This window comes from Conger conger, chromosome 11 (assembly GCF_963514075.1).
Source record: "Conger conger chromosome 11, fConCon1.1, whole genome shotgun sequence".
Classification (NCBI taxonomy): domain Eukaryota; kingdom Metazoa; phylum Chordata; class Actinopteri; order Anguilliformes; family Congridae; genus Conger; species Conger conger.
The window spans coordinates 48,637,062-48,662,849 of NC_083770.1; the positions used below are offsets into that span (position 1 = coordinate 48,637,062).

A 25,788-nucleotide genomic window follows, 5' to 3' on the forward strand; every position below is an offset into this window, starting at 1 on the left:
TCCAGAGCTACAAACAGCTGATTAGAATAAGCAGGAGACAATCCTCCCCTGGTGCAATGCAGGGTTAAGGGCCTTGCTCAATGGCTGTGTGGATCTTATTGTGGCTACACCGGGGATCGAACCACCGACCTTGCCTGTCCCCGTCATGTACCTTAACCACTACGCTACAGGCCGCCCTGATATGTTTTTTTATTTTATGGCACCACTGAAAAGTGTTAGGGAATATATTCATATTTATTTATTCATATTTCTGCTTGATTCAACATTCTTGATAAAGAAGGAATCCATTCTGAATTGTGATAGGCCTATCACAGGGGTATCACGTGGTGACCTGGGTTGTCTTGGTGGTCGTTCCTGAGGTTCTCCCTCCCCGCGCTCGCAGGTCTGCGAGGAGATAAAGAAGAAGCTGATTTCTCTGAAGGAGGTTCCCAACCGGATTGAGTGTCCTCTCATCTACCATCTGGATGTGGGGGCGATGTACCCCAACATCATCCTCACCAACCGCCTGCAGGTAGGGGGGCGCCAACCCAACGGGTGGAGTTGAATCGCCTTCGAGCCAAATCCAGGTTCAGGACGTTAAAAGTCCTCCCCGGTATTTTTCTTCCAATCACCTGGATTTTCTGATCGGCACAATTCTTCGGCCGCGTGGTTGAACTAGTCGGCGAATTCAGCGGGCTGAGTTCACGGCGGGATGTTGTGCTTCGTCTGTGTGTTCACAGGGCCCCACAGTGCTCCCATTTTAGGAGCATTCACTCCTTAACATTGTGTGCCAACTAAATGGTAAATCGTAAAATGGTTGCCATTTATATAGCGCCTTTATCCAAAGCGCTGTACAATTGATGCTTCTCGTTCACCCATTCGTACACACACTCACACACCGACGGCGATTGGCTGCCATGCAAGGCACCGACCAGCCCGTCTTACCGCCTGAGCCAATGTTGCCCCGATATCCCATAAATCGGGATGCATAGTGTGCTCCTAACACATGCTCCTTGGAAAAAGTGTTTGTCTTAGTCCTGCATCAGCTGTTTGAATTGACCAGTTGAGTACAGAGTCAGCACTGCCGTTAGAATCCCCGTCGGCCGGGGCCTCTCTGTGCGGAGTTTGCATGTTCTCCCCGTGTTTGCGTGGGTTTCCTCCGGGTACTCCGGTTTCCTCCCACAGTCCAAAGACATGCAGGTCCGGCTGATTGGAGAGTCTAAATTACCCGTGGGTATGAGTGTGTGAGTGAATGGTGTGTGTGCCCTGCGATGGGCTGGCGACCTGTCCAGGGTGTATTCCTGCCTTTCGCCCAATGTATGCTGGGATAGGCTCCAGCCCCCCTGCAACCCTGTTCAGGATAAACGGGTTAGGATAATGGATGGATGGATGAACGAGTACAGAGTGACACCAGGGTTGAGTAGCTGTGGCCTGGAGGGTGTTCCCTGAGCAGTGTCTCTCCTCCCCCAGCCCTCTGCCATCGTGAACGAGGCGGTCTGTGCAGCCTGCGACTTCAACAAACCAGGGGCCAACTGCCAGAGGAAGATGAACTGGCAGTGGAGAGGGGAAATCAGTGAGTGCTTTTCTGTGTCAAACGGGGTCAGCTCTGCGTGAGAGGACATGCACCGTGGTTTTGCCCAACAGAGAGTGCCTTTTCATCCCGCGTCGGTTCGTGACCGGTTGAGTCATGAGCTTATAAAGGGTATTAACTCCAGCTCCACACTTAAGAAAGGCTTTGACTCAAATCGTTCAGTTCATGAACATTCTCATGAATGTGTTTTAATGTGTCGGAATGTTCTCAACTGAACATTCTGATGCTGATGTCACAATCACTGCTGGTAACTGAATGCAGTGGACTTTTGGAATGGAATAAAAAAAACTAATAATAATAATAATAAAATAAAATAAAAATCCATAAAACCGTTCTTCAAAAGGGTTGAGATGAGCTCTGACCGGCCCTCCCCCGGCTCTGTGTCCCCGCTGTGTGTCCCCCCTCAGTGCCGGCCAGCCGCAGCGAGTTCCACCGCATCCAGCAGCAGCTCGAGTCGGAGAAGTTCCCCCCGCTGTTCCCCAACGGGCCCCCGCGCGCCTTCCACGAGCTGAACCGCGAGGAGCAGGCGCGGCACGAGAAGAAGAGGCTGGCGGGTGAGCCCTCCGCCCGCGCGCTTCCGCCCTCCCGCCAGGGGGAGGCGCTACTGCTGCACTTCATTCTGGGATGTGTTTATTTCCCCCCCCCCCCCCCTCCTGTTTCATTGGGAAATACTGTTATTCTTCAGACACTAAATGTCTCAACAATCTGATGAGCCGACTCCCTATTGATTTTTTTTCATTTCAAAACCCAGTATGTTGGGAGTCCAGAGCCAAAACAACAAAAATTGTGTCGCTGTTCACAAAGACTTACGGACTGCACTGTATGTCATTTGGGTAAACTCGCAGGTCGTGTCGTTTACGCAGAAAGGTGTTCACGTGTGGAACATCTTGCCCGGTGCTGTAGTAGAGACAGAGACCATAAGGGCTGTTGAAGTCCAGGGATAATACAGTGCTGGATGTAGCTTGGTGAATGGAGAGCTCTGATGGTCCGAATGCCCTGTTCTCTACTGCTGCCTGTCCGTTTCTGGTAATAAGCAGACAATCTACCCAGGAAAACACTTATTATAAGGGTACTTATAACACCAGGTTATAAGGGTCTTTATTTCTGCAGAATGGGTACGCCTGCTGTCTAAAACGATCCTTTACACCCTATTAGAGAGGCAAACGCGTGCGTGCTAGTTCCAAGGCAAACTACCTCATTAAGACAGTAAAACTTGCTCATCCTCCCTTTTTGTAATCTTTGTCGAGGAGTTTGAACTTTCCGGCCTGTGAGATTTTGCATTTGGCTCACATACGCTTATTCGATTCGTATAAAACAACAGAAGCAGTGTTGATCAGGACAGAACACAAGTTGTATGTCAAAAGCTTGCACGGTGACAGCTGGTGGCAGGAGAGAGTTCTCGGCGGAGAAGTCAAACGGCCGGGTCCCCCTGATGGATGTAGTGTCCTGATAAAGCGGGGGAAGAACTCATGATTAATGGTGAACGGTGGCACTCCTGTTCATCTCCCCGTGTTGAGGCTCCATGCTGTCTCACTCCTTACATTACATCACATTACATTACATTAATGGCATAATTTGGCAGACACTCTTATCTAGAGCGACGTACAGTTGATTAGACTAAGCAGGAAACGATCCTCCCCCGGAGCAATGCAGGGATAAGGGCCTTGCTCAAGGGCCCAACGGCTGATGTTATTGTGGCTACACCGGGGATCGATCCACCGAACTTGCGGGTCCCAGTCATGTACCTTAACCACTACACTACAGGCTGCCCTGTCCTGTTGGTCTCCCCATGCTGTGGCTCCGTGTTGAGGCTCCGTGTTGAGGCTCCGTGTTGAGGCTCCGTGTTGAGGCTCCGTGTTGAGGCTCCGTGTTGAGGCTCCGTGTTGAGGCTCCGTGTTGATGCTCCGTGCTGTGGGCTCTTGTCTGGCTCAGATTACTGCAGGAGGGCCTACAAGAAGGTGCACCAGACCAGGCTGGAGGAGAGGGTGACCACCATCTGCCAGCGGGAGAACTCCTTCTACGTGGACACCGTGCGCGCCTTCCGTGACCGGCGCTACGAGTTCAAGGGCCTGCACAAGGTACGTGGCCCCCCGGGGCCCCTGCAGGGGGCCTGGTCCCTGGGCCCTGTGGGGTGAATACGCGTGGCTGGGGGTGGATGCCGCCAGTTTTCCTAAATTAATGATCCACGAAGGTCCAATGGCTGTGTGGGTTTCCTCCGGGTAACTCATTTACGTTGATGTGCAAACTTGAGAATGTTGATTAATGTGCACTTTCCCTAGTACAAAAATAAATGCTGAATGAATGAGCTATTGGACCTGAATCCGGGTAGCCCGTATATGGCAGGGATTAGCAGCTCGTAGATCTTGAGAACCCCCCCCCCCCCCCCCTTTTTACCTGCGAAGACGGTAGGGTCCAATCAGTTCCACCAATTACCTGGGAGAAAAGAAAACCAGGGCTGGAGTGCCTTCAGTGTAGCTCGGTGCCGAGTTCCCCCCTGGTGTGGTTGGGTGTGACCGCGTTTCCTCTGTGCCCCCCCTGCCCCCCGTGCCCCCCCAGGTGTGGAAGAAGAAGCTGAGCACCGCGCAGGACGCCGGCGACGCTGCCGAGGTCAAGCGCTGCAAGAACATGGAGATCCTCTACGAGTCTCTGCAGCTGGCCCACAAGTGCATCCTCAACTCCTTCTACGGCTACGTCATGCGCAAAGGGTACGGGCGCTGTGACGGCTGCGTTTTCTCCACCGCCGCCGTCCCGTTCAGACAACCTGATGAGATAACTTAAGCAGCAGTTGTTGTTGTTGTTCTTAATCAATTTTGTTGCAGTCATATCTTTTTGTTCTCGTGGTATTGCTTAGGGTTGTGAAATCAGGGGCGACATGGCTCAGGCAGTAAGAGCAGTCGTCCGGCAGTCGGAGGGTTGCCTGTTCGATCCCCCGCCCGGGCTGTGTCGAAGTGTCCCTGAGCAAGACACCTAACCCCCAAATGCTCCTGACGAGCTGGTCGGGGCCTTGCATGGCAGCCAACTGCCGTCAGTGTGTGAGTGTGTGTATGAATGGGTGAATGGAGAAGCATCAATTGTACAGCGCTTTGGATAAAGGCGCTATATAAATGCCTGCCATTTACCATGTATCAAATCTGTGCGTGACTGCAGCTGTGTGGGAGGAGTTTTTGAGAGCTCCTGACTTCAGCACTTCCTGTTTCTGTCCACTAGGGCGCGCTGGTATTCCATGGAGATGGCTGGGTCCTGACTGACGCACTTCCTGTTTCTGTCCACTAGGGCGCGCTGGTATTCCATGGAGATGGCTGGGTCCTGACTGACGCACTTCCTGTTTCTGTCCACTAGGGCGCGCTGGTATTCCATGGAGATGGCTGGGATCGTGTGCTACACTGGGGCTCTCATCATCACGCAGGCCAGGGAACTCATCGAGCAGATCGGGTGAGGAGATGCTCTTTCCAGGGCTGTCTGGTGCCTTCCGGGGCCCAGGACCCATCGTGCGGAAATCGTGCAACGAGGGTCGTCCGAGATCCTCTAGCTCAGTGGTCGAAAACCCCCGTTCCTGGAGATCTGCTCTCCTGTAGGTTTTCACTCCAACGCTAACAAAGCACACCCGACTCAAGAGGTGTAGAGATCTTGTTGAGCTGCTAATTAGCGTAATTGTGTGCACCAGATTCGGGTTGAAATGAAAGTGTACAGGACGGTGGAGCTCCAGGAACCGGGTCGAGGACCGCTGCTTTAGCTCATCCACGGTGCTTTTCTGAAACGTGGGCTGAGCAGAGAACATATAACCTCTGTCCTGAGGGCACTGTACTTGGATAGGTAGATGACACTGATTTCAGTTTCAGTGCATATTGCATATTACAGGTCTACTGTGTGTCTCAAAAGCCAGGCTAAAGGGTCACCCGGGGATTTTGGGTTGTGCAAATAGTTTGTTTTTCTACAAATAAGGCACATCATTTTTCTCTTTTCCTCAAGTAAAGATAGGATATTTTTTCTTTTCCCTACATTATAGGAGACCTCTCGAGCTGGACACTGACGGAATCTGGTGTGTCCTGCCCAACACCTTCCCTGAGAATTTCGTCATTAAGTCGAGCAACGAGAAGAAGCCCAAGGTGACCATCTCGTACCCCGGTGCCATGCTGAACATCATGGTGAAGGTGAGCCGTCTCTGTCCTCAAAGGGACCTTTGTTTTCACAACGCTGCCGTGACTCGAGCGGTGTCCTGGGATGACCCTGACAAAACTGAGACCTCGGCACAAACGGGGCTTTATTTGTGAAGAACACATTTATCTCTGTGTGTCGGTACACTTTCAGGACTCTCTGTACTGTCAGTCTGAAACGGAAATAGGGCTGCTTTCAGGAGCTGCCATATGTCCCTAGGTGACAGTGAAATTGGTTTAAACTCATAAGGGTTCTTAAGAACGCCCTCACCTCTGCGTCACAGACTGCTTCTTTCAGCTGTAGATCAGGCTTTAGAAGGTTGTTTTTTTTTCCCGAATCAAATTTGAAATCTGAGCCGACTGCGCCGATAAAGTCGCATCTTTTCATAACCCTTTTATAACCCGTTTCACTTTTTTTTTTTGGATCTCTCTTCTCACCCCGTCCCCAGGAGGGCTTCACCAATCACCAGTACCAGGAGCTGGTGGACCCGGCCTCGCTCACCTACGAGACGCGGGCGGAGAACAGCATCTTCTTCGAGGTGGACGGGCCTTACCTGGCCATGATCCTGCCCGCCTCCAAAGAGGAGGGAAAGAAGCTGAAGAAGAGGTGGGGGAAATGGGGGGGGACAGGAGGGGGTGACCTGGGGGTATTGGGTGGGGGAGGGTGATCATTTGGTTCTACTTGTCTTGTAGTCATAGGGGCCTGGAGGTACTTGTGCCTCTGATTGGTCCATCTGCTGAATTTTCTGGAGGGTCTTAACTGCTGATTTCCAGGAAGAACTGTGTCACTTTTGGGCAGGGGCGGGGGGGGGGGGTTACATCGCATTGGTTTAGATTAAATTATGTCACCAGAGTTATCCAGAGTGACTGCTGAATGTGAAAATAGGCACAGTAATAATACCCCAGCTGTTCATCTTTGAGAAGAGCAGGTGGGGGGGTATTGACTGGGAGGGATAGTTCTGTTCCACTTGTCCCGTAGTCATGGAGACCTGCGGCACTGGTGAATAGTCCGGTTGCAAAGACAACTGCTGACTTTACAGTCGCTGCTGAATGCCAGGAAGAGTTGTGTCCCTTTACATTTCATTAGAGGACATGACATTAGACACTCTGACCCAAAGTGACTCCTGAAGTGTGAAACGGGTCCCGGTGGTTAACACCCTCGACGCCGCTGTGGTTCGACTTTGAGAGTCGCAGGTGTGCCGTCGCCCCGGGTAACGCCCCCCCCCCCCTCCCTCCCCGGGCAGGTACGCGGTGTTTAACGAGGACGGCTCGCTGGCCGAGCTGAAGGGCTTCGAGGTGAAGCGCCGCGGGGAGCTGCAGCTCATTAAGATCTTCCAGTCGTCCGTGTTCGAGGCCTTCCTCAAGGGCACCACGCTGGACGAGGTCTACGCCTCCGTGGCCAAGGTCGCCGACTACTGGCTGGACGTGCTCTACAGCAAGGTGAGCCGGTCCCTGCCTCACTCTGTGCCCCCGCTTCTTATGTGCTCTTGTGAAGTCTGTGCCGCTTGTGTCTCGTCTTTTTAACGCCTGTAATACTGATTCATGTTGGCTTTTCTCTTGTAAATCACTTTTGATACGGAAGGTGCTTTGTATTATTAAAGCATTGTTATTGCCGTGGGATCAGGAGCAGTGAAGCGTGGCTGCTGTGAAGGCCTTTTCTGACCGTAAATGAGAGCTGAGCTATAAACACCGTTGTGGACAAACTCGCTTGCTAACGTCCCACCAGAGGATGTTTTGTCCTTGTGCACAGTGGGTGCAGACAGTCCTCAAGTTTCTTTGTTGGTGACGCATTGTAAAACAAACTCAGAGAGTAATACAAATCGCCTCTTGGCAATAGACAGTTTAATGTGGTATAGACAGTTTTTTAATTTATTTGTATGTGGAAACATTCATAAGAGAGACTTTATCATTGGATAGGTAAGTCAAAAATACAAGAAAAAGTCCCTTTGAGAATGGTAGTTCATGTTTGCAGTTAGTAGCATAGATAGTTTTAATCGGTTTGAGTTTCGTGGATTTGTATTTAACGCTATTGCTTGACGTTCCTTTTACCCTCCAGGCGGCCAACATGCCGGACGCCGAGCTGTTCGAGCTGATCTCGGAGAACCGCTCCATGTCGCGCAGGCTGGAGGACTACGGGGAGCAGAAGTCCACGTCCATCAGCACCGCCAAGCGGCTGGCCGAGTTCCTCGGGGACCAGATGGTGAAGGACGCCGGGCTCAGCTGCCGCTACGTCATCTCCCGCAAGCCTGAGGGCTCGCCCGTCACAGAGAGGTGTGTGTGTGTGTGTGTGTGTGTGTGTGTGTGTGAGTGTGTGTGTGAGTGTGTGTGTGTGAGTGTGTGTGTGTGAGTGTGTGAGTGTGTGAGTGTGTGAGTGTGTGTGTGTGAGTGTGTGTGTGTGAGTGTGTGTGAGTGTGTGTGTGTGTGTGTGAGTGCTGTGTGAGTGTGAGTGTGTGTGTGTGTGAGAGCTGTGAGTGAGTGTGTGAGTGTGTGAGTGTGTGTGTGTCTGTCTGAGCTGTGTGAGTGTGAGTGTGAGTGTGAGTGTGAGTGTGAGTGTGAGTGTGAGTGTGAGTGTGAGTGTGAGTGTGAGTGTGAGTGAGTGTGTGAGTGAGTGTGTGAGTGAGTGTGTGAGTGAGTGTGTGAGTGTGAGTGGTTTTTCTATCCTCGTGGGGACGCTGCGTTGTTGTGAGGACCCAATGTGTAACTCAATGAATGTAGAGTACACTGAAAGGTACTCTGTTAGTTCCTTATTAGGACCCTTGAAGAGACCGTATTGGTTGCCTTGGTGGCCAGTGAACGTGTCAGTGTAGAGCTGGTCACTGAATGGGATGTATTGGTTGTCCTGGTAACCTGTGTGTCTGTCATAGGGCCATCCCCCTGGCCATCTTCCAGGCAGAGTCCAGCGTGAAGAAGCACTTCCTGCGCAAATGGCTGAAGATGCCCAGCCTTCACGACCTGGACATTCGCACAGTGAGTCACATGACTATTTAATACCCTCCGTTTATATGCCAAATATGGACTCAGATTATATTTTACATATAAACATTTTGGCTTGCTCTAAGAAGTGTAATTTTGCATGAACACAAGCCTCTTCAAAAAGTGTCTGAATTTGAAATGCATTTTAAAGGTACTACAGGTAATTTCAGTCTCCTAAGGTCAGGAGAGGAATTTGAGCAACACACCCCTTCAAACCACAACACTGTTTATCCCTCCCCCTTCTCTGTAAACACTGACGTTGAAACACCATTGGCTGTGGCAATTAGAACCAATTTCCAACCAATGAGCTTTAATTATTGTACAACTGTACAGCGTTTTGGTCCTGTACAACAATGTCGGTGCAACAACTGTATATTGTGGAATTTAAGGACTATAAACGCAGGCAGAGGATGAATCAACACGCCAGTGAGCCTTTTTCAATGATAGGAAGGGATCTACAATGGTCTTGTAACATTGTTTCAAACAAAAATCTTACCTATTGTACCTTTTAAATGAATGAGTTCAGGTGCACTTGTGACACATGTCTGCCCAGACTATTGAAAGGCTTTTGGTCGCATTCCCTATTTTGTCACCTCCTTGGCGTGTTATTACACGTTGTCCTCGTCTCCTCTCCAGATCCTGGACTGGAACTACTACATCGAGCGACTGGGCAGCGCCATTCAGAAGATCATCACCATCCCGGCCGCCCTGCAGCAGGTACTGAGCCCGTTCAGTCGGGTCACCTTCCGGTTCCGGTTCCCCAACCTCATTTTTGAACCGGCTGGCGCATTCAGACCAAAAATAAATTGGTTCGGAGGTTGAAAAGTTGGTTCTCCGCTGGAACCAAAAAATAGGGTTTTCCTTGCGAGCCGTGACGTCGTCAGTGGGCGTGTCGTATTCCGCCTGCCTTGTGCATTCAGCAACGCCCTCCGTTGGAGGAGCCAGAGCCAGAACCAGAACCGCGTCGGTCTGAAAGCGGTATCAGAGCCTCTGCACTTTGTAACTCCTTGTCTGTGGTTATAAGGTCCTGCTCTACTTTTTCCTATTCTTTTCCTATCTCTCAAAGTATGGTTGAAATGAAATCAATGTTGTCATCATTATACTTACACGTTTTTACTTTTATACTCTGAAGTAAATGAATACCATCTGGGATGGAATGATTCGGCACTGCGATGTCATAGGCTGACCCTTACAGCAGCAGTTTGGTCACGCCCCCCTCCCCCCTGTGTCTCCGCCTCTCAGGTGAAGAACCCCGTGCCTAGAGTTCGCCACCCGGACTGGCTGCACAAGAAGCTTCTGGAAAAGAACGACATCTACAAGCAGAAGAAGATCAGCGAGCTCTTCTCCAGCGAGGGCAAGAGACAGGTACACAAAAAAAATTTGAGTTTCCAACCCAGGATCAGTTCCTAATGAATTCCTGCATGTACAGTCCGTTCTGTGGAATATCGTGGAGTGTCTATATAAGAGCACAGTTTTGAAATGTTTAATGAAAACCCTCAGAATTAATTTCAATTAATAATTACTGTACACAGCTGATGATTAATTCAAATTATGTTTTACATTACGTAACATTACCGTTATTTAGCTGACGCTTTCATCCAAAGGGACTTACAGTTGATTAGACTAAACAGGGGCCAATCCCCCCTGGAGCACTGCAGGGCTTAGGGCCTTGCTCAAGGGCCCAACAGCTGTGCAGATCTGATTGTGGTTTCACTGGGGTTTCTAACCACCAACCTCCAACCTTCTCAGTCCCAATCAAGTAGGCTCATCGTGTTGGTGTTAAGGTCACGTTTCCCCATGTTTGCCTCCTTTATAAAATGTCGTTTTGCGTGACGTTTGTCCTCCTCAGGTGGCCTCTCTTCAGCCAGGGGCCGACGGCAGCCAGAGCTTGGAGCCGGGGGCCGTGCCGGACCTGGAGGATTTCGGGGTCCCCCAGCGCCCCCTGCAGCCGGCCGTCCCCATCAGCACCAAACGCAAGCGCGTGTCCCAGGGGCCCGAGAGCCAGGCGGAGTCCCAGGACCTGGAGCTCAGCCAGTCCTGGAGGGAGATCCTGGGCCCGCCCCCGCCCTCCGGAAACACACGGGTACACCTCCCTCCCCAATACGATCGCAACTCCGCATTCATTTAATAACTTGCTGAGGAACGTAATTGTTGTAAAAACGGAAAACCAAAATGGTAGGGCCTTCCCGTGCTCTCGGTGACCTTCACAGCTTCGGTTTATAGACGCTTCATAAACCCGAGATCTGGCTCAGGTACCACCTGCTGGGGGCTTGTGTGTTGTGTTTGTATGTTTCATGTTGTGTTGTGTGTGCGTGTGCGTAATGGTTAGCAACACACTGATCCAGGTTCTGGCGTTACTCAGCTGAACGCGTTTCTGTGCGTGTGATAACAGAAACACGTTCAGCTGAGTAACGCCAGAACCTGGATCAGTGTGTTACTAACCATTACGCACGCGCACACACACACACACACACACACACACACACACACACACACACACGTACACACACACACACACACACACACTCACACAGTCTGTGTGAATATTCGGCTGTGCGTATCCCTGCTGTGAATCCTCGGGAGGTTGCTGAACGCGTTTCTGTGCATCTCTGCAGGCGGAGAGGCTGGTCTGGCTGCGCTACCACAAGAAGAAGTGGGAGCTGCAGCTGAGGCAGAGGAAGGAGCGGAGGAAGAGGAGGAAGCTCCTGGACGGGGAGGTGCAGCAGGCGGGCGGCGGGGTGATCCGGGGGGGCTCCACCTCCGGCCTGGGCGGCTTCCTGCGCCGCACCGCCCGCAGCGTCCTGGACATGCCCTGGCAGATCGTACAGGTGTGCTCACCTGCCGACCCCGCCCGCGTGCACCTGCGCGGCCGTGCAGGCCTGTGTCATCCCTGTCCCACCCTCCTCCACCCTACCCCACCCTCCTCCACCCTGCCCCACCCTCCTTCTCCCTCCTCCACCCTGCCCCACCCTACCCCACCATGCCCCACCCTGCCCCACCCTCCTTCTCCCTCCTCCACCCTGCCCCACCCTCCTTCTCCCTCCTCCACCCTGCCCCACCCTCCTTCTCCCTCCTCCACCCTGCCCCACCCTCCTTCTCCCTCCTCCACCCTGCCCCAACCTCCCCCACCCTCCTTCTCCCTCCTCTACCCTGCCCCACCCTCCTTCTCCCTCCTCCACCCTGCCCCACCCTCCTTCTCCCTCCTCCACCCTGCCCCAACCTCCCCCACCCTCCTTCTCCCTCCTCTACCCTGCCCCACCCTCCTTCTCCCTCCTCCACCCTGCCCCACCCTCCTTCTCCCTCCTCCACCCTGCCCCACCCTCCTTCTCCCTCCTCCACCCTGCCCCACCCTCCTTCTCCCTCCTCCACCCTGCCCCACCCTCCTTCTCCCTCCTCCACCCTGCCCCAACCTCCTTCTCCCTCCTCCACCCTGCCCCAACCTCCTTCTCCCTCCTCCACCCTGCCCCAACCCTACCCCACCCTCCTCCACCCTACCCCACCATGCCCCACCGTCCTCCATCCTGCTCACTGTGCTGGGTTTGAGCCCTGTCCGGGCCGTTCTGTGTGGAGTTTGCGTGTTCTCCAGGGGTTACCTCCAGGTACTCCTGGGTTTCTTCCCGCAGTCCTACAAGGCATGCAGGTCAGGTTAATTGGAGAGTCTAGATTGCCCCCGGATGTACTCTTGCCGTTGCCCTTGACCAGGGCACTGGCCTCAGAACTGGAGCTGGTCCCTGGGCGCCGAACTATGGCTGCACACTGCTCCTGGGTAACTGGGTTGGGTCAAATGCAGAGGACATTTAATTGCATTTGAAAGCATTGGCAATCATAAATATATCAATGAAATAAAATGATACGGTCTGTTTGCTAACTGCAATCACAGACCGTGTTAATCCTTTCAAAGTTTGCCCCGGAACTGTTATATATTCTGATGTCTATAATAGGAGTGTCATAGTCCTAGACCGACAGTTTCTCTTGATTCCTGTGGTTTCCTTTCACTCAGTGAGTCATTTAGGCCTTGAGAACATGATGTGTACTCTTTAGCCACTTGATGGCTCAAATTGATAACTTAAGTGCTGAAATGTAATGAATGCAGGACCACATTCAATCAGTGAACGTTTTGCTGTTCTGAGAAAAGTATTTTTATTAGTTCTAACAAGTCTATGTTTGACAGCTCTTTGTGGCTCATCTTATCATGGGTTTTGTTGGGTTGAGAAGGAAGAATCCACCCACGTCTTATATAACAAGGAGGCAGTCCGGCCAGAAAAACACTGCACACATATTTCCAACTATGAGCATCTTTATTCTGCAGAAAGAGTACACCTGCTGACATCGTCAGCTCCTTTATAAAAAAAAAAAATAATAATAATAAAAAAATTATTTTCAGCGATCTTTTATACCCTCAGGGGGACTGTGCAAACGTGCACGCCTATTTCAAGGACCAGCAGCTCATTAAATAAACCTCGTTCTCATCCTCCCGGTTTACAATGTTTCTCAAGGCCTGCCGGAGCTGGGAATGCTTGTGAGATAATGGTGTCTGGCTCGCACAGTTACTCTGTCTCCCCCCTTTTAAATCAAATAAAATATATAAGCAATGCTGATCGGAATGGAATACATCATTTTGTACTGTATATAAAAATATATATAATAATATTAACGATACGCACAACAACATGTGTTTAGCCCTTCATGCTGATAAAACCTCACACTGTCATTGCTCCTGAATTGGCTGTGGACCCCACGGTCTGGAGCCCCGTTCTAGAGTGTGATTGTGCTGAAAACGTTTCTGTCTACCTGGGCTCCCCTGTGTTCTAGAGCGTGAATTTTCAGATCTGTGACTGTGCTGTCTGCCTGCCTGTGTTGACCCTGACCCTGCTGGTTAAGAGTGTCATGTGCTGTATGTGTTTCTGTCTGCCTGTGTTGACCCTGGCCCTGCTGTTTAAGAGTGTGACTGTGCTGTAGGTGTCCTGTGTTGACCCTGGCCCTGCTGGTTAAGAGTGTGACTGTGCTGTAGGTGTCCTGTGTTGACCCTGGCGGTGCTGTTTAAGAGTGTGACTGTGCTGTAGGTGTCCTGTGTTGACCCTGACCCTGCTGTTTAAGAGTGTGACTGTGCTGTAGGTGTCCTGTTTTGACCCTGACCCTGCTGTTTAAGAGTGTGACTGTGCTGTAGGTGTCCTGTGTTGACCCTGGCGGTGCTGTTTAAGAGTGTGACTGTGCTGTAGGTTTCCTGTGTTGACCCTGGCCCTGCTGTTTAAGAGTGTGATGTGCTGTATGTGTTTCTGTCTGCCTGTGTTGACCCTGGCCCTGCTGTTTAAGAGTGTGACTGTGCTGTAGGTGTCCTGTGTTGACCCTGACCCTGCTGGTTAAGAGTGTGACTGTGCTGTAGGTGTCCTGTTTTGACCCTGACCCTGCTGTTTAAGAGTGTGACTGTGCTGTAGGTGTCCTGTGTTGACCCTGGCGGTGCTGTTTAAGAGTGTGACTGTGCTGTAGGTGTCCTGTGTTGACCCTGGCCCTGCTGTTTAAGAGTGTGACTGTGCTGTAGGTGTCCTGTGTTGACCCTGACCCTGCTGTTTAAGAGTGTGACTGTGCTGTAGGTGTCCTGTTTTGACCCTGGCCCTGCTGTTTAAGAGTGTGACTGTGCTGTAGGTGTCCTGTTTTGACCCTGGCCCTGCTGTTTAAGAGTGTGACTGTGCTGTAGGTGTCCTGTGTTGACCCTGGCCCTGCTGTTTAAGAGTGTGATGTGTTGACCGCACTCTGACCTCTCCTCCGCCCACTCTCTCTCAGATAGCGGAGACGGGACAGCCGGGTCTGTACAAGCTGTGGGCGGTGATTGGCAGCGACCTGCACTGCATGAAGCTCAGCATCCCCCGGGTCTTCTACGTCAACCAGAAGGTCCCCAAGCAGGACGAGGGAGCCAATTACAAAAAGGTCTGCCAAGAGGCCGCGGTCGTCAAGACAACCTGACCTTTTTAACTGCGCTCTGCCCGCAGCCAAATCGATTCGGCTTCAGCAATGAAAGCGCTTTCCATACGTCTGAAAACGCAATACTTCTGGGTGCATTGCACTTTCCAAATGGTAGTCACAGTCCGTTTTTCCTGTGTAAGTTAGCTGTGTATGTTAGCTGTGCAAGTTAGCTGTGTAAGTTAGCTGTGCAAGTTAGCTGTGCAAGATAGCTGTGTAACAGGCTGATTTTGGCATTTGAAAAGGTTTCCCATGATTCCCTTGTTTGTTACAGGTGAACAGGATGTTGCCGCGCTCCAACATGGTGTACTTCCTGTACCAGTACTCCGTACCGGAAGACATGTATCAGGAGCACATCAACGAGATCAACGCAGACCTGTCTGCCCCCGACATCGAGGGCGTCTACGAGACTCAGGTACCGGCTGCGGAGGGAGTGTGTGCGAGTGTGTGCGAGTGTGCGAGTGTGTGTGTGTGAGTGTGTGAGTGTGTGAGTGTGTGAGTGTGCGAGTGTGAGAGTGTGCGAGTGTGAGAGTGTGCGAGTGTGAGAGTGTGAGAGTGTGCGAGTGTGAGAGTGTGAGAGTGTGCGAGTGTGAGAGTGTGCGAGTGTGCGAGTGTGCGAGTGTGAGAGTGTGAGAGTGTGCGAGTGTGCGAGTGTGCGAGTGTGCGAGTGTGCGAGTGTGCGAGTGTGCGAGTGTGCGAGTGTGTGAGTGTGTGCGAGTGTGCGAGTGTGCGAGTGTGCGAGTGTGAGAGTGTGAGAGTGTGAGAGTGTGTGAGTGTGTGAGAGTGTGTGAGTGTGTGAGTGTGTGAGTGTGCGAGTGTGCGAGTGTGCGAGTGTGTGAGTGTGCGAGTGTGCGAGTGTGTGAGTGAGAGTTAGTAACACACTGTCCTTCCCCAGGTCCCCCTGCTGTTCCGCGCCCTGGTGCAGCTGGGCTGTCTCTGCATGGTGAATAAGCAGGTGGTGCGTGACCTGGGGGGGCGGGAGGCCGACACCTTTGATCTGCAGCACCTGGACATGAGGTCACTGGCCCAGTTCAGCTACCTGGAGCCCGGTACGTCCCCCAGGGGCTCTGCACTGTAAATATGTACATAACACGCAAAACTGACGTTTTCTCTTATCCCCCTTCTACTGACGGGCAAGGGGTTGTCTCGGGCCACACTTACTCATGTTTACCTTTTCAGTCTGTTCATGTGAAAATATTTGTAAAGGTTAAAAAAGGAGTTCTCCTCTTTGGAGTACAGTTTTTTTTTTTACATGCGTTTCATTAACATCGAAACTGTACATTTACTGGACATTGAACAGACATGCATCCCTTTATCAATGTTTTCAGTTATCAGTTACCCTGAGAACCCGTGTGCGTCTCTCTCTCTCTCCCCTCTACCTCTCCCTCTCTCTCTCTCCCTTTCCCCTCCCTCTCCCCTCTCCCTCTCTCTCTCTCTCCCCTCCCTCTCTCTCTCTCTCTCTCTCCCTCTCCCTCTCTCTCTCTCTCTCTCTACAGGTAGCATACGTCACATCTACCTGTACCACCACAGCCAGGGGCACAAGGCCCTGTTTGGCCTGTTCATCCCGTCGCAGCGCAAAGCCAGCGTCTTCGTCCTGGACACGGTGAGTGGGGCGGGGGTAGGGGCAGCGCTGTGGGATACAGGCCTCTGAGCACCTCCTGGTCACGGGTCTCCTCCTCTGAGCACCTCCTGGTCACGGGTCTCCTCCTCTGAGCACCTCCTGGTCACGGGTCTCCTCCTCTGAGCACCTCCTGGTCACGGGTCTCCTCCTCTGAGCTCCTCCTGGTCACGGGTCTCCTCCTCTGAGCTCCTCCTGCTCACGGGTGTCCTCCTCTGAGCTCCTCTAACTCCTCCCCTCTCCTCCTGGTTCACACCTGTTTGCTGACCCGGACTCCGCTGTTCTCGTGCCCAATCTCGTGCCATGGAGGGCAGAGAGTATGCAGGTTTTCAATCCAACCAATCACCACACCTGTTGATTTCAGTAATGAACACACTTTCAACCAGTGAGCAGGGAACTAATTAGTGAAATTAGTAACACTACGTCGCTCTGGATAAGAGCGTCTGCTAAATACCACGTAATGTAATGTAACACAGCTGGTTTAGTGATTGGTGGTTCTGTCCTGTCACTCTCTCACACCTCCTTTTGGTCATGGTTCTCCCCTGATATCTCTCTCTGTTTCTCTCCCTCTATCTCTATATCCCTCTCTCCCTCTCTCTCTCCCTCTATTGTAATCTCCCTCTCTCTCCCTCCCTCTCCCTCTCTCTCTCCCTCACACCCTCTCTCTCGCTCTCTCTCTCTCTCTCTCTATATATCCCGCTCTCTCTCTATTGTAATCTCCCTCTCTCTCCCTGTCTCTCCCTCACACCATCTCTCTCTCCCTCTATCTCTATATCCCTCTCTCCCTCCCTCTCTCCCTCTATTGTAATCTCCCTCTCCCTCTCTCTCCCCCCCTCTCTCTCTCTCTCTCTCTCTCCCTCTCTCCCTCTATTGTAATCTCCCTCTCCTCCCTCTCTCTCTCTCCCTCTCTCTCTCTCTCCCTCTATTGTAATCTCCCTCTCTCCCCCCCTCTCTCCCTCCCTCTCTCCCCCAGGTGCGCAGTAACCAGATGCCCAGCCTGAACGCGCTGTACGGGGCCGAGCGCACCGCCCTCCTGGAGAAGACCAGCGAGGAGCTGCTGCCCCCGGAGAAGCACGTGTTCGAGGTGCGGGCGGAGAGCGAGGCCAAGGCCGTGTACCGCGCCCTCCAGCGCACGCTGCTCAACTACAAGGTGCAGTACCGGCGGGGCGGGCCAGGGGGCGACGTTTCCCTCACATTAACATTAAACATGAGACCAAGGGCAGTGCTTTCGACCAGAAAAATGTGAGCTCTGGCTACTTTTGACTAAGATTTGCTGTGAGATCCTACAAATATACTTGGAACCTCATGCTGCAACTGGCATTTTAAGTTATTTTATCTGACTTGAGTTACTTTAACAGTTTTTTATATTGTATGGGGGCTTACAGTTCTCAGGCACCATGCCTCAGGCATAGATCAGTTTTGAATTCATATAATACGTCATTCAATAAGTATTATTGTACTCCTCCTAGACTTCTTTTCAGGCTCACAAATTTCTCTTGCTATGATCCCTGTTGTAATCTTGTTCATGTTTATTATTCCCATTTCATTGTTCTGTTTGAGCTGGTTGGTGCCTTGCATGGCAGCTTGGTTGTGTGAGTGTGTGTATGAATGGGTGAATGAGAAGCATCAATTGTACAGCACTTTGGATAAAGGCGCTATATAAATGCCACAACCATTTACCTTTTTTAAAAAATAATTTTGTTTCATTTATTTGGTAACTGCTTTGAACGTTACCTAGGAAAATCATTATATAAAGATGATTATTGTCGTTGTTGTTATTACTATTCTAAGTGAAACGGTCCGTATGCCAAGGCTGATTGCTAGCGGAGTGTGTAACGGCTGTAACCACCCCCCCGTGACCCCAGGAGGAGCGCAGGGGCCCCACCCTGATCGCGGTGCAGTCTAACTGGGACGTGCGGAGGCTGGCGGCGGGAATGCCCCTGCTGGAGGAGTTCCCCGTGGTGCCCGTCCACGTGACCGACGACATCAGCTACAGCGTGCTGGACTGGCAGAGGCACGGCGCCCGGCGCATGATCCGCCACTACCTCAACCTGGACAGCTGCCTGTCTCAGGCCTTCGACATGGCCAGGTAGGGTCCATCATTACCTCCACCTGGACAGCTGCCTGTCTCAGGCCTTCGACATGGCCAGGTAGGGTCCATCATTACCTCCACCTGGACAGCTGCCTGTCTCAGGCCTTCGACATGGCCAGGTAGGGTCCATCATTACCTCCACCTGGACAGCTGCCTATCTCAGGCCTTCGACATGGCCAGGTAGGGTCCATCATTACCTCAACCTGGACAGCTGCCTGTCTCAGGCCTTCGACATGGCCAGGTAGGGTCCATCATTACCTCAACCTGGACAGCTGCCTATCTCAGGCCTTCGACATGGCCAGGTAGGGTCCATCATTACCTCAACCTGGACAGCTGCCTGTCTCAGGCCTTCGACATGGCCAGGTAGGGTCCATCATTACCTCAAACTGGACAGCTGCCTGTCTCAGGCCTTCGACATGGCCAGGTAGGGTCCATCATTACCTCCACCTGGACAGCTGCCTGTCTCAGGCCTTCGACATGGCCAGGTAGGGTCCATCATTACCTCCACCTGGACAGCTGCCTGTCTCAGGCCTTCGACATGGCCAGGTAGGGTCCATCATTACCTCAACCTGGACAGCTGCCTGTCTCAGGCCTTCGACATGGCCAGGTACGACCCGCTATTACCTCCACCTGGACAGCTGCCTGTCTCAGGCTAGGTAGGGCCGCACCCTTGTGGCCAGGTACACTGCAAAAAGAAGAAAATAAGTCTGTCTCAACTCGTGTTTTAGTCTTCTGTTTAAAAATGGGTAAAACGGGTACGTACACCTATACCCTTCCCCCCCCCCCCCCCCCCTCATTCGCTTACCCTCTGCAACACAGGTACTACCACCTCCCCGTGGGGAACCTTCCGGAGGACGTGTCCATATTCGGCTCGGACCTGTTCCTGGCGCGTCACCTGCGCAAGCACAACCACCTGCTGTGGCTGTCCCCCACGGCGCGGCCCGACCTGGGCGGCAAGGAGGCGGACGACAGCCGGCTGGTGATGGAGAGCGACGACCGGGGGTCCGTGGAGATCAACGCGCCGGGGTGCTACTCCACAGGTACTGAGACGTGCTAACGTGCTAATGTGGAGATCAACGCGCCGGGGTGCTACTCCACAGGTACCGGGACGTGCTAACGTGCTAATGTGGCTATCAACGTGTAGGGGTGCTACTCCACAGGTACTGGGACGTGCTAACGTGCTAATGTGGCTATCAACGTGTAGGGGTGCTACTCCACAGGTACTGAGACGTGCTAATGTGGCTATCAACGTGTAGGGGTGCTACTCCACAGGTACTGGGACGTGCTAACGTGCTAATGTGGCTATCAACGTGTAGGGGTGCTACTCCACAGGTACTGAGACGTGCTAACGTGCTAATGTGGCTATCAACGCGTCGGGGTGCTACTCCACAGGTACTGGGACGTGCTAACGTGCTAATGTGGCTATCAACGTGTAGGGGTGCTACTCCACAGGTACAGAGACGTGCTAACGTGCTAATGTGGCTATCAACGTGTAGGGGGGCTACTCCACAGGTACTGAGACGTGCTAACGTGCTAATGTGGCTATCAACGTGTAGGGGTGCTACTCCACAGGTACTGAGACGTGCTAACGTGCTAATGTGGCTATCAACGTGTAGGGGTGCTACTCCACAGGTACTGAGACGTGCTAATGTGCTAATGTGGCTATCAACGTGTAGGGGTGCTACTCCACAGGTACTGAGGCGTGCTAATGTGCTAATGTGGGGATCAACGCACCGGGGTGCTACTCCACAGGTACTGGGACGTGCTAACGTGCTAATGTGGGGATCAACGCACCGGGGTGCTTCTCCACAGGTAACGAGACATGCTAACGTGCTAATGTGGCTATCAACGTGTAGGGGTGCTACTCCACAGGTACAGAGACGTGCTAATGTGGCTATCAACGTGTAGGGGTGCTACTCCACAGGTACTGAGACGTGCTAACGTGCTAATGTGGCTATCAACGTGTAGGGGTGCTACTCCACTGGTAACGAGACGTGCTAATGTGGAGATCAATGCGCAAGGGTGCTACTCTACAGGTACTGAGACCTGCTAACAAGCTAATATGGAGATCAGCATGCAGGGCTGCTGCACCGAGCACTGAGACATGCTAATGCTGATGCTCCTCTGTAGGCACAGAAAAATGAGGGGGCTAGCTACTGAGATACGCTAATGTGAGAGTCTGATCTCTGACCAGTGTCTGTGTCTGTGTGTGTGTGTGTGACTGTGTGTGTGTGTGTGTGTGTCTGTCTGTGTGTTTGTGTGTCTGTGTCTGTGTGTGCTGTGTGCGCACAGTGTGTGTGGAGCTGGACCTCCAGAGCTTGGCGGTAAACACCATCCTGCAGTCCCAGCACGTCAACGACATGGAGGGCGGGGCCAGCCTGGGCGTGAGCTTCGACGTGATCCAGCAGGCCTCTCTGGAGGACATGATGTCGGGGAACCAGGGGGCGAGCGCGGTGGCCAGCTACGACGAGACCGCCCTGTGCTCCAACACCTTCAGGTGGGCCACCTGCCCGTCTACCTGCCCTGCCACCTGTCCGTCCACCTGTCCGTCCACCTGCCCGTCCACCTGCCCTTCCACCTGCCCTGCCACCTGCCCGTTCCTCACCTGCCCTGCCACCTGCCCATCCACCTGCCCTGCCACCTGCCTGTTCCTCACCTGCCCTGCCACCTGCCCGTTCCTCACCTGCCCGTCTACCTGCCCTTCCACCTGCCCGTCCACCTGCCTGTTCCTCACCTGTGTGCAAGAGATATTATTCTCAACCTGTCTTAAGGGGCCATGCTGGAGATTGTCTGCCTGAAATTATGGAGCAAATGTGGGGGTTTTGCACATTTTGATGTTGGGAGATTGGGTATCATCAACACGGTCCTCTCAACTTGCATTGGTTTGTTGAGTCCTTGCCGACCATAGTTCAGACATGCACCCACCGGATACTTGCTGCTGTGTACTAAACATTGGAACTTCTGCAAATTTAAAATTTCCTGATGCTGAAACTGAGATTGCGATTTGTTGCACTTTCAGAAAATTCATTCATTCATTCAAGGGCATTAGGAAGTGCAATAACTGAGGAATGGGCATTCTCTGCTATAAGATGGCAGAAGAATCTCCAGTTGGCAGCCAGGGACCTCCTGTAGTTGATGCGGAGGGGGCAGCAGGTGCCCTAGAGTCGAGTGCCAGGTGCGCAGGGTCTGTGGCCGGAGCTCCCCTCACCCGGCACTCTGTCGCCCCCTGCAGGATCCTGAAGAGCATGGTGGTGGGCTGGGTGAAGGAGATCACGCAGTTCCACAACGTCTACGCCGACAACCAGGTGATGCACTTCTACCGCTGGCTGCGGTCCCCCGGCTCCCTGCTGTACGACCCCGCCCTGCACCGCACCCTGCACAACATGATGAAGAAGGTCTTTCTGCAGTGAGTCCTGTCTCCGTCTCCACGCCAAGCACAGCGGCAGCCCAGTCCACTTCCCCCGACTCTGCCCCTTTACACCATTCACACAGTCTACACGTGGTCCCCACAGTCTGTAGAAATCCTAGAATATTATGTTTGGGCACTCTTATCCAGAGTGACTTGGACATAATTTTTTTAACCATCCATATATATTTGTAATTCAGGTTAAGTGCTATGCTCAAGGGTATGGAACCTGCTGCCCTGATAATGTATTGATTGGGAAAAGTAACAATTACATTGCATATTTGACTGGTTTCTACAATGACTCCGTATACCTTTGGTGACTGGAGACCTCTGGGAACACAACATAGTGTTCCTGAATATATATCTCCACCTCACATGAGGTAGCACCATAGTCCAAAATAGCCTGATTTGACTGGTATATCAAAAATACATCTGCAAAGCTTGTCATCATCATTTATCCATAACGTATCATCAGAAAGATGGAGCGCATAAGTGTGGTTTGAGTGGGAGCCCTAAGCGTTCCCCGTGAGGTCGCCTCACCCCCCCCCCCCTTCCGTGTCCCTGTCAGGCTCGTGGCCGAGTTCAAGCGCCTGGGGTCGTCGGTCGTCTACGGCAACTTCAACCGCATCATCCTGAGCACCAAGAAGAGGCGGATCGAGGACGCCGTCGCCTACGTGGAGTACATCACCAACAGGTCCGCCTCTCCGCCGGAGCCCAGGACCAGGACCGGACCAGAGCACTACACGGCTCATTCGGGTCTTTACTAGTCACACTGAGATTAACGCCTCTTTTACAAGCTGCAAGGGGCAAGCGTACAGCACCGACACCAACGTTGCTAATCGCCAATAAGCGACATATTCAATAATGAAATAATTCCATTTTTATTTGTACTGTGTAGCGCTTTTTACAGTGCATCATTGTCACAAAGCAGCTTTACAAAGAGCCCATGTAAATGTATCACATAATTATCAATATCATTTAAAAAGTATCTATAATCAGGAGCAGGAACGTATAGTAAAAATGTTGGGTAGATGATGATAGTCCTGGTGACTAGTGTTTGTGGATTTAGAGTGAAGTTTAGTTTTGTTGTTCTGTGCATTTTTTTCCCAACTCTCTTTTCTCCCTCTGTAGCATCCACTCCCGGGAGATCTTCCACTCTCTCTCCATGTCCTTCTCCCAGTGCTGGGAGTTCCTGTTGTGGATGGACCTGGCCAACAACGGAGGGGTAAAGGGCAAGCTTCCTACCAGTGTCCTGTATGGAGAGGTACGGCCGGCTAAACTGTGTGTGTGTGTGTGTGTGTGCCTGTGTGTGTGTGTGTGTGTATGTGCGTGCATGGGCATAATGGAATTACTGTCTCACGCAATGAGACTTTGAGACAAATGAGTCTTGAAATTAACGGTAACCTGACACACTTAAAAGGTTTCTCACTATGGTGAGATGAGATTTAATATCACATTTCTCCAGGAGGGGGCAGCACAGAAGAAAAATGGCAAGAAGGAAGGGGGAGCGGAAGGCAGCGACGATGAAGAGGAGGAGGAAGAGGAAGGTGCTGGTGGAGAGGATGAAGAGGGCGGCGGGGCTGATGAGGTGGAGGACCTGATTGAGAGCAACTGGAACATCATGCAGTATCTCCCCCAGACCGCATCCTGTCAGAACTATTTCCTCACCATCGTCTCAGGTACACACACACACACACACCTGCGACTGTACAGACACACACACCTGCAACTGTACAGAGACACACACCTGTACAGACACACACAACTGACACACACACACCCCCTACGACTGTACAGACAGACACACACACACACACACACACACACACACCTGTGACTGTACAGACACACGCACCTGTACAGACACACACACCTGCAACTGTACGGACACACACCTGCGACTGTACAGAGACACACACCTGTACAGACACACACACACAGACACACACACACACACACCTGCGACTGTACAGACACACACACCTGCAACTGTACATAGACACACACCTGTACAGACACACACACACACACCTGCGACTGTACAGACACACACACACACACACACCTGCGACTGTACAGACACACGCACCTGTACAGACACGCACACCTGCGACTGTAAAGACACACCTGTGACTACAGACACACGCACCTGCGACCACAGTAAAGCCTTTCTCAGATGGAGGCGCGTTCCAATATTCAAACAAACATGTTCTCCTTTCCTACACTCGTCTCCTATTCAGAAGTATGGGGGGAGGAGAGGAGTGGAGGAAAGGAGGATGTATTTTCTCGAGTATTGGGACACGCCCGTAGTGTTGCACGCCCTGCTCACGAGCCCGCACTCTGATTGGTCCTCAGCCTACATCGCGGCTGTCTATCACAGCATGCGGGAGGAGCTACGGCGGAATACACCTGGAGCCACGCCCATTAAGAGGCGGGGCGGGACTCAGGCTTCCCAGCAGCCTCAAGGAGACGGCCACGCCCTCCCCGGTAAGATGGAGCACATTAATCATCATAAAAATAATGATAATACCTTTTATTCGTATCGTAAGATGGAGCATAGATTATGACAGCCCACCATATACTCAGCTGTGCACTCTTGAACGTTACTAATGAAAATACAGGGCGGCCTGTAGCGTAGTGGTTAAGGTAAATGACTGGGACCCGCAAGGTTGGTGGTTCTAATCCCAGTGTAGCCACAATAAGATCCGCACAACCGTTGGGCCCTTGAGCAAGGCCCTTAACCCTGCATTGCTCCAGGGGAGGATTGTCTCCTACTTAATCTAATCAACTGTATGTCGCTCTGGATAAGAGCGTCTGCCAAATGCCATTAATGTAATGTACTGAGCACGTACAGTGTGCAGACAGGCACTTTGTGCTTTAACAGTGACCCAGTGGCAAGTCATCGTCCGTTCTGTACCATGGGGGTGTATCACGAAGCAGGATTACCCAGTTAGCTGGATAAATTCCAGGAGAAAAATAATCAGTAAAATCTGGAACACCTGTTTTTACTTAATTAATGGCATTTCCTGTGTTCCAGTTTTGTAAGGGTTCTGGGTTTTACTCTGTGAACTTATCCTGCTTTGTGATACCCCCCCCCCCCCCCCGGCTGACAAATATCTCCACGTCTCTCTCTGTCTCTAGGGATGATCACCTTCTCCCAGGAGTACGTGTCGAGCGAGCTGACCCAGAACATCTTCACCATCACGCAGAAGATCCAGAAGAAGGTGACGGGCACCAGGAGCGTCACCCAGCCCTCCGAGATGTTCCCCGTCCTGCCGGGGTCCCACCTGCCCCTCAACAACCCCGCGCTGGAGTTCGTCAAATACGTCTGCCAGGTGGGCCGCGGGCATTTTACATTTACATTTTACATTTTAGTCATTTGCCAGACGCTTTTTAATCCAAGTGCTGCATAGGTTCTTCCACAAGTTAACATCACATCCATAACTAGTAAAATACACATGAAGTGCTGTTCTAAACATACAGTCATCATAAGTGCAATTTTTTGGGGGGTTAGACACGAGGGATAGGGATAACAGAAAGGGGGGCGGGGGAAATCAGGAGGGAGGACTAAGGTAGAGTTTGAAAAGGTGTGTTTTTAGTCTGCATCGAAATAGGGGGAGGGATTCTGCTGTCCTGACAGTGGTAGGCAAGTCATTCCACCACTGAGGAACCAGAACGGAAAACAGGCGTGAATGTGCAGCTCGACCGCCAGGTGCTCGTAGAGAGGGAACCGTAAGGCGACCAGAGCTGGCAGACCGGAGTGGTCTAGCTGGGGAGTAGGGAGTGATCAGGGATTGTATGTAAGGTGGGGCAGTCCCCTTAGCAGCCTGAAATGCCAACACTAGGGCCTTGAATCGGATGCGTGCGGCAATAGGAAGCCAGTGGAGGCCAATGAGAAGCGGGGTGACATGAGCCAACCTGGGATGACTGGTGATCAGGCGGGCTGCAGCATTCTGGACCAGCTGGAGGGGCTTGATGGTGCAAGCTGGGAGACCGGCTAGGAGGGAGTTGCAGTAA

The 25,788-nt window shown here is 52.1% G+C and overlaps 1 protein-coding gene across 1 annotated transcript in view; it reads left to right on the top strand.

Annotated features, from left to right (window-relative positions):
- The window catches only part of pole (polymerase (DNA directed), epsilon), a 43,038-nt gene that overhangs the window by 9,778 nt on the left and 7,472 nt on the right, over nt 1–25,788 (top strand). The window contains exons 17-45 of the mRNA XM_061261625.1: nt 383–511; nt 1,450–1,552; nt 1,978–2,124; nt 3,503–3,648; nt 4,127–4,275; nt 4,910–5,002; nt 5,577–5,721; nt 6,174–6,331; nt 6,969–7,164; nt 7,781–7,995; nt 8,589–8,691; nt 9,334–9,414; nt 9,940–10,062; nt 10,547–10,780; nt 11,313–11,525; nt 14,479–14,622; nt 14,930–15,070; nt 15,551–15,704; nt 16,152–16,258; nt 17,247–17,423; nt 18,139–18,362; nt 19,185–19,405; nt 20,658–20,862; nt 21,598–21,771; nt 22,340–22,465; nt 22,903–23,035; nt 23,237–23,450; nt 24,127–24,258; nt 24,913–25,106. Coding sequence (XP_061117609.1) covers nt 383–511; nt 1,450–1,552; nt 1,978–2,124; nt 3,503–3,648; nt 4,127–4,275; nt 4,910–5,002; nt 5,577–5,721; nt 6,174–6,331; nt 6,969–7,164; nt 7,781–7,995; nt 8,589–8,691; nt 9,334–9,414; nt 9,940–10,062; nt 10,547–10,780; nt 11,313–11,525; nt 14,479–14,622; nt 14,930–15,070; nt 15,551–15,704; nt 16,152–16,258; nt 17,247–17,423; nt 18,139–18,362; nt 19,185–19,405; nt 20,658–20,862; nt 21,598–21,771; nt 22,340–22,465; nt 22,903–23,035; nt 23,237–23,450; nt 24,127–24,258; nt 24,913–25,106 — 4,581 coding nt within the window. The remainder of the gene's footprint in view (nt 1–382; nt 512–1,449; nt 1,553–1,977; nt 2,125–3,502; nt 3,649–4,126; nt 4,276–4,909; nt 5,003–5,576; nt 5,722–6,173; nt 6,332–6,968; nt 7,165–7,780; nt 7,996–8,588; nt 8,692–9,333; nt 9,415–9,939; nt 10,063–10,546; nt 10,781–11,312; nt 11,526–14,478; nt 14,623–14,929; nt 15,071–15,550; nt 15,705–16,151; nt 16,259–17,246; nt 17,424–18,138; nt 18,363–19,184; nt 19,406–20,657; nt 20,863–21,597; nt 21,772–22,339; nt 22,466–22,902; nt 23,036–23,236; nt 23,451–24,126; nt 24,259–24,912; nt 25,107–25,788) is intronic.